This window comes from Pygoscelis adeliae, unplaced genomic scaffold, assembly GCF_000699105.1.
Source record: "Pygoscelis adeliae isolate BGI_AS28 unplaced genomic scaffold, ASM69910v1 Scaffold186, whole genome shotgun sequence".
Classification (NCBI taxonomy): domain Eukaryota; kingdom Metazoa; phylum Chordata; class Aves; order Sphenisciformes; family Spheniscidae; genus Pygoscelis; species Pygoscelis adeliae.
In genome coordinates this window covers 6,025,155-6,033,696 of record NW_008825071.1, presented here as the reverse complement: position 1 = coordinate 6,033,696, position 8,542 = coordinate 6,025,155, and the positions used below count along the sequence as shown (strand labels likewise).

Here is an 8,542-nt window from a genome sequence, read left to right as displayed (position 1 = left end):
ATCTCTACGGACAGAGCAATAGCTCTCCTCAGCGGGAGCTCCTGCTAAAGGACTCTACGCCGGTCAGCAACTCCTTACTTCCAGAGAAGGCCTTCAGTGACATCCCATCGCCCTACCTCCGAGGCACCATTAAGATGGTTCAAGCTGTCCGGCAGGCATTTGAGGACCAGGACGACAGGAGGACCTGGGATGGGAGGCCCCTCACAATGGCTGCCACTTTTGACGACTGTCTGTATGCCCTGTGTGTGGTGGACACCATTAAAAAGTCAAACCAGTTGGGGGAGTGGCAGAACATTTCAATCATGACTGAGGAGCCAGAACTGAGCCCGGCATACTTAATCAGCGAAGCCATGCGGAAGAGCAGGATGTCTCTGTACTGCTAGCTCCTCTCAGCTCCTAAGAAAGAATAGGAACCAGACAGCTCTCGAACGAAATGGTAATTCAGCCCCTGTGAAGGGCTTGGGCATCTTAGAAACAGCTGAGGATATGGGAGAAGGAAATACAGTGTTTGGATCAATTAAATCTGTTGGTGGCTAAATGCCAAAGTGATAAGGTCCTTAGAAATGCCCAAAACAGACAGGAGACTTAAGAGCTGACATAACTTAACTGTTCTAATAACAGTATTAGCTGGCTGATTGGAAAGATATATCATGGACTCATCTCCTGCTTGCAGGTGCTTTAGATTATCCAATTGTGTTTACTGTGAAAGGTTGGGAAGATCCTTTTAGATTTTCCTTACCTACCAGAGGGCTGTGAAGGTACTGTCATGTCATTAAATTTTCTGTAGTGTCTGACATGAATGGTTCCTACCATGACAGCTGATACCACCGTGCTGTAGTACTACACCTCTAACCAACACACAGAATAATAGGACTTGGTGTGAAAGTGTCGCGTGATATGGAAAATCTCGGCAGCTCACTTTTCATATAGCTTGTTAGGAGCTTCTCTGTGTTGGTTTAGCTAGTTGTTTTTTTGTTTTGTTTTATTTAAAGCACAATTAATTAGGAAAATGTGTGGCTTTTAAAACAAAACAGTCCTCACCCACAGTGCATATGCCCTGGTACTGGGGAAGGGAGGGCCTTCTGTGAGCTCCCGGTAAGCTTCAGTGTTGACTGCACAGATTTGCTGATTGAAATGGGTTGTGCAAAATCTTCATGGATGACAAGTGGCATGACACAGTAGTGATAGTGGGTTTTATTATACAGCTGAATGCAGGCTAGTCTTATGAAGGTTTATGCACAATTTCCTATGTCCAGGGCTGACTTCTGAGTGAATTCATCATGCATCGTACGCGTGGGTGGTGTTCTTTTAAACCTTTGTGAACTCACACTTGAGAGATGCTCACCAACAATTAATTTCATATAGCTCAACCCAGAAGCTTTCACCTCCGCTGAGCGGTGAGTGTGAGTGAAAAACAAAAGGGATGAGAAAATTTCCCATCCATTTCCAGGGGAACAAATTAAGTAAGTCCCCCACCGCTTCACCTCCTTAAAGTGGCCAGCTACTGGTACTGTAGTAATTGTTCTCTGTCATCAGTGCAGGGGTGGACAAACTCTTTTGGTATGTTTGTCCTGTTCTTCTTCTTAATATTTTAGATTGCAGTCTTGAAATAATATATTCTTTTGAGAATATATTCTCGAAAGAATATAATGAAAAGCACATGAATTATCCCAGTGAACAGGGATACTGCTTTTCTGCATAAAGCTGCTCCAGTGCTCATGTGTTTACAGCGCTAGGTCCTCAGATAGGAAAAAAGTAGAACACAAGCATATAGCACTAAATTATATTAAACTTGAGAAAAACCTTTTCAGGGTTTTTTGTTAATTTTGACTAGGGGAAAGAAGAGAACATTTGGATGAGCAGTAAATTAAAAGAGAAAATATGACCCTCTTTCTCAAGGCCATCAGACTAGTGTTTCCATTTTAGCTTAGAAAGAGAACTGTCAGAATAGTTTAAATTTTTTAAAAAACACTTACAGTTTTGCTATTTTTAGGAGCACTAAGGGCTTCTGTAGAGGCTTCTCCTACAAATGACTCTGTCTGATTGCTGTATGCTCCTGCCTGTCCTATGCCCGGTTTTAGAGCTTCATGTTTTTGAACAGGAGGGCATCGATAGTGTGGTTCATCTCATCTGACTTTAGCCAGCTGAAAGTCAGGTATCTTGTCCTGGTCAGCTGTGCCAGGGACACAGTTGTCAATACGGAGAGAGCTCTCCAAAGGCTGACTCAGTTCATCCTAAGATTAACATAGAAGGAGGTGCCCATTGGAAATTCCTGTCCTCCTCCTTTGCAGAGAATCTCGGCTCCTAAATTTTTAGGTGGCTAAAGTTAGGAAACTTGACTCCCACCCCAGAATTATTAATTTGTGTTTAATTTCTGAAGAGCATATGTGTGACCTTTCATGAAATATTCCGCAAAGTGTAATAGTGTGACTGATGAAGGAATAATGTAATACTGCAAAACCACACCCAAATGGAGAATTGTTTCTATCCATGTTGTTCTGCCAGTTCTAGCAACTGTCTCTGGGGCTGACCGCTTCTGCTAAGACCTCGGGCAAGCTTTCGTCGTTCCTTCTTGGAAGCAGCCCTTGCCAAGTTTGGATGTTTTTCCTAAAAATGGATTTCTCTGAGAATTCCTGAGGTAGTATCTGTGCCAACAGGAATTTCCCATTATAATTGTCATGGTATACCATGCTATCCAGTTCCTGCCCTGAAAAATACAGAGAGAAATACAGAAGAGAGAATTTGATCAAGAAATCATCTCTCCCTCTTCCCTGAAAAATTGAATTAGCCCCAAGTGGATCAAGAGAGTTTTCATATAGTAAGGCAAAAGCCATTTATTGAAAATAGTGGCTAGTTCAAGTCATGAATGCAAGCCCGGTGGATAATTAACCATGTCTAGTCAAACATCATCCAAAACTGGAACTAAACATGGACCAAAATGTTTGTGAGTCTTGCTTCTTAGTGGTTTGGCCATTGTGCTGGAATTGCTGTTCATGTCTTTGCACCTCACTTTGGTTCACAAATGTTGACAGTGTTTCCTATCTTTCTTTTCTTTTTTTTCTGTGTCTTTCTGGGTTTTGTGATGCTAGCTGGAAGAAGATATGCTGGAATCCTGTTCCCTGCCCCTGCAGTGAACGGTCCCCAGGCGAGACACAGTGTATAGGGATAGTACTGCTGAGCTCAACCTTTCTGTCCCAGATCCAAAGGTTTAGGTGACAGGCATCATCCATCCTCTGTGCAGACTTACTGATGTAGACAGTGTTGCTTAGCAGAAGGAAAATCTAATGCTTTGGTTACATAGCCATCTGATGCTAGTGTTAGTACTGGCTTGCAAATGGGTTGAATCCTGTACAGCTCATTGTGCGACCACAGTGCTGGCCCCAGAAGGGCAGGCAGAATGAGCAGGAGGAGGGTGGGACCTCCTCTTCTGACGGCAACAGAGATCTTATGCTAGATTTAGGTGAAGTTGTTACCTAACTGGGATGGCAGCAGTAACTGCATACGTTCAGGATTGTATGACACTTTTTCCATTCTCTAGGAGGTGAAGGTGCTGTAGTGTCAAGTGTAAAGATACTGAACTTCCACCTGGCTTAGAGGAGGGAGGAATTGGTTTATTTATAGAACGTGTATTACTATTCTGATAAATTGTTACTTTACAGTCTGGGATCTTTCTTGGCAGCACCAAGCCCTCTGCTCTTTTGGTACAGTTGAAAGTACATTGCATTGCCCTAAGAAGCCTCTGGAGTTCACGCTGGGTTTACGAATTTGGGCAGCAGATAGCAGAGATGTACTTGATTGAACTCAAAAGCGGTACCACACCAGGAAACATGTATTTGGAATTGCACTTTCAATCCTGTTCTTTAACGCTGTGCCACAAGGTTTGAGATGAATGCTGCTAGAATTGGTGCAGGCCTAATAGCCAAACTGCGGCTACTGGTAGAATTTACAGTAGCCCCCAAATGAGCTTGTTCATATACTAAGAAATGTTCATTCCTCTTTCCCAGGGCTGCTGTTGGAGAGGCTCTTTCCTTTGCCATCAACCTGTGCACATAGGATACTGAACATTATGGTCTGTTGCCAAAGACAAACAGAGCCAAAGGGGAGAGCCCAGGTGAAATGCTCTGCTGCTCTGCAGGGTCTGTTCCAATGCTGGGACGGTCAGCTGAGAGGCGGTCTTATTTTTTGCATTGGGGAATTGCATTGGGGTCCACGCCAGGGGTAGGGCAACCCTACGCTGCGTGACAGCAGGGCACAACTGAAGTCCTTCCATGTGCCCAAAGGGAGAGTGGTGACTGCAGCAGGGAGTGACAGGAAGGTGTGTCTGCAGTCTGGTACCTATATGCCTGCGCCAACAGCGAGAATATGCTGGTCGCGCGGAGGGTGAGGGCTGCACCTCCTGAGGGTGATAGCAGCAGCCTTGCTCCACCTCTGTGGGAGCCCGAGAAGGGACCCTGCCCTCAGGGAAGCAGCATCCGTCCTATACTCCTGCTAGATCCGTGCACATCCTCAGTGCTGAACTCAGTGAAGTCCTATGTGGAAGCATAATAACTCTGCAAGAGCTTGGGGTTTCCTGTATCTAACATCGTGCATGTGTTAAATTAGTACTTTAGCTGTGTAGTTAGAAAATACCAAGCAGAGATGATACGGCCGTACCCATGCAGCCAGTATGGCAGAGAATTGGGGCATGCATAGACGAGTTTAGGGTCAGGATGGGCTGCTGCGGAGTTCATCCTTTGCTTTGGCTGAAAGCATGAGAAATTCCCGCCCAGCCAGCATAGGGCAATCAGAGGCACTCTCCACTTTATACTTAGAGTTTCCTTCTTTTGGATAGCTTTCGAGTCAGTGACTGTACAAGTGAACAGCTGTCCTGGAAGTTCAGCCATTCAAAAAAGGAGGCTTTTCTGCTGCATGTGGTCACAGCGCAGGACAATTCAATTTCTCCATTACCTTGTTTATTTTTCTGTCCATACAAATGTGGAAAAGACCCAGACAATTTAAAATGACCCATTTCTCTACAAAAAAAAAAAAAAGCAGCTTTTATTTAATGGGTAAAGATAAACATAGTATCTTGATGGTGTCTTTGTAGAGATTCAGAAATTACAGACGACAAAATTTCTTGTTGCTGGGAATTTTTATATTTGACTTTTATCTATGGCCTTCAATATAAAATATCACAAATTATGAAGACTATTCACTGTTAAGTTCTCTATTTACAAGGGTTTAAAAGCACCCAGCAGACTTTTGGCTTTGTGCAGATACTCAACACTGGTGTGATGTTCCAGTGGCCCAGTGATGTACCCTTAAGTACGTATGAAACTCAACACTGGACTGTGTGACCCCTGCAGTGCTCTCTGGGTATCTAGGACTAGTTGTGAAATGGCAGGATTATTCAGGACAGCAGTTTCTTGTTGTTGTTGTTGAAGTTGTTAGTTGTGGGGAGCAAAGTTTGTAAATTTTAGAGATGAAGTATAACTGAATAATAATTGGCAGTCTTATCTGCTCTAAAATTTCCTCTCTCTTGAGCTGCTGGATGAAGTGTGTCCAATAAAAATATTTACCCCTTAACAATAACTGCCCACGTCCATTTGCTCATGACAAGAAGAAATTTTAAGTAAATGGGACTATACATAATGCTGCATTCATGAACCGATTGTCATAACCTCATGACTTACTGAAGCCAGAGCCGAGGCAAGTAATGACTTTTTCGAAGCTGCCAAATCAAAGCCTTGGGGTTGGGGAATGAAGGGTATCAGCTTAGGTCAAACTGAAACAGCTTTTAGTCAGCATTTTCAGTTAAATGAATAAACAGAACAGCTATGGTCAATCCCAAACTGAACACAAAAGATGTTTGTAGAAGGTTATTTACATTTTTTCTTTTGGGATTAAGTTCCATTTTTAAAGAATGCTGTTTTGAAATGAAAAGTTTAAAAAAATCTTATCTTTTATTATGTTTTGGCATGTGTGAAATTAACTGTTTGGGGTTGGGTGTGGGGTTTTTTGGTTGGGTTTTTTTGTTTTGTTTTTTTTTGAAGTTCATACTTTGAAAAATCTCATCCATTAGGTTCAGTGAACGTCCATTAAGGACGTTCAGTGAATTCAGCCGCCCTTGGGCAGGTTTGGCTCTGAACCTCCAGCCTCGCAGTATCATGGAGTTGACTCCATTTCTAGCATCTGAATTTGGCCATCTGGGTTTCATTTGTGTCTTCTTGTGGCAGTGGGAAAATTGGTTCATTGCATGGAGTTGGCTACAGATAATCAAGATACTTTTTGCAGCAGTGCCAGCCATCGTCTTTAAAAGCACTTAACTCTATTAACTTGTTTACCATGGTTATTTATGACCTTCCAGCCATGTGCTGTCCATTACTTCCTTTTCTTTTTATACCAGCCGTCAGACTCGCTTCCCTCCCCTTTCTTTTTCTCATTCCATTGCAAGCCACGAAGCGAGTCTCCCTTGTTTCCCACTGAGCTCGCGCTCAGTCTGTGTGACACATGGCATACAGGGTGGCCAGCCTACGACTTGAAGTAACTTTTAACACAGGTTCATTAAAGAATATGTTAACACCACAACTGCTCAACTACGTGGCATACCGAATGCTCAGCCAGGGTAGGAACCAGAGCTCCCTGCTATGCTGTGCTTCACAAGTGACACTCACTGTTTCTCTCTGTACTGGTTTTCTTTATTTGATTTTGAAGATGAGAATATGTTCAGTTTGTTGCTGTGTCAATATTAAGTATATATTTATTGTTTTTCAGACATACATACATATATAAAAATGCTATATATATATAATGTCAACGCATGGACATATGTACAGTAGATATTTTAAAGAGCTATTTATCAAGAAAAGTAAGTGTTATAAGTAAACAGAGTTTATATTTTATATATTATGTAGATAGCAAAAAAAAAAAGTGGTTAAATTATAGTAGGACTTTTGGGGGTGGGAGGGTGGGATTGGAGAAGCGGGCAAGGGCTGGTTCTAGCATTTTAAATAGCCAAACTACTTTGTACGGAAGCTGCCTGCTGTGCCTCTCGGCTGCAATATCTGTTTGTTTCTTCTTCTGGAAGATGATGTGCATTGTTACTTTTACATTGCTTGGGGAATGTAGTTAGTTTATTCTCAGCCAACTGGTATGTGCTGCTTAAAACATGGTTTCCTGCTGTTCTGCATATTTGCATTGATGGAATAAAAGGATCTTAACCGGCAAATAAACACTTAAAAGGATGTGATCTCAGCTGTCTGTCATTTTTCCCCACACTTGTATTTTGGGGGGGTAATAACCATCACCTTTGCCTGGTTTCTGGCCTGCCTGTTAAGTTCAACACATCGGAGTAAAATCCGCAGGCTTTGTGCTTGAGGGTGGGGATTGCGATGGAGGGAGAGAGGGAAGGAGGTTTAACACTCAGCTATTTGAAGGTTTGATGTTATGGCAAGGCCTGAACTAGCTCCTGCTGGAGTGATGTGTCCTGAGGAGAAGGTTGGTTTTATTGCCAATGGATGCCAGTATGTCCAGTGGCATAGCAAAATGGTGGCATTGGACATCCCTGCTGAGCTCAGGCTGGAGATCATTTCAGGGCCCTCCTCCCTGCCTCCCCACCGATGTCCTGGGATGCCTTTGCCTTCCCCGTCCTCAGCTCCCTCCAGTGACATCCCCATGCCTACCCGATCCTCGCTCCCATCTGCCAGGAGCTGTCAAGTCTTTCCCCCTGGTGCTTCACATAGAAAGGCACCCACCTTGCTACGCGGGTGTCTCAGCCTAGTAAGGAGCTTGCTACTCCAGCCCCTCTGATGCTGGAGAAAACCTCACTTGAGTACGAAGCAGAAGATAATACGAAGCAGTGTGAAATTCTAGGCTCTGAGGAAAGATTTATTGCCTCTGTGATTGATCTGTAAAAAGGACAGAGCATTTCCTGTGTTGCTTTTTCTATTTTACAGCAGAGCACACAGAAAGATGTTGGATTCTACTCGTGTCAGTGCTCACTCATTTCCCAGGCACTACGAAAGTACGGCAAATCTGAGGCACAAATCTGTGAAGGGATGGGAATCATCATCATCACTTACAATGCACACTCCCCTCAGATCACACGATCTTGTGAAGTGAACTGTATATTTTTTATATATATAAAAATTTACAGAGTGGCTATAGCATTTACTTCATCCCAGAAGTGCAGCATGTTAGCAATTTCTACTACTACCATCGCAGCTATCATATTTTAAAAAGGTACCGATGTATATATACACATAAAATACATTTTTATCAGTTTTAATACACACTATTTTCTTAGGCTGAAGAGGAGAAAAGCACAAGGCAAGGAAGAATCGGTGCCCGGGTCTTCAGGAATTATATTTTAATGTACTACATGCCCTCATGAGCAAATGTAGTATAACCTTGCTCAGGTTTCCAGATCACTGTCTCCAACTAATCAATTAGGCACTGAAATAAAATAGGGCCAAATTTTATGGTGTATCCTTTCCCATCAACTTCATAGTAAAACAAGGCCTACTTCCATTTCAAAGGTTAAAACATAGAAATCTTTGGAAAA

The 8,542-nt window shown here is 42.8% G+C and overlaps 1 protein-coding gene across 1 annotated transcript in view; it reads left to right on the top strand.

Moving 5' to 3' along the window:
* Positions 1-817, top strand: part of GFOD1 (glucose-fructose oxidoreductase domain containing 1) — a 1,330-nt gene extending 513 nt beyond the window's left edge. Inside the window, exon 2 of the mRNA XM_009326547.1 lies at positions 3-817. Within this exon, the coding sequence (XP_009324822.1) occupies positions 3-383 (381 nt within the window). The 3' untranslated portion in view covers positions 384-817. The remainder of the gene's footprint in view (positions 1-2) is intronic.
* The last annotated feature ends 7,725 nt before the right edge of the window (positions 818-8,542 follow it).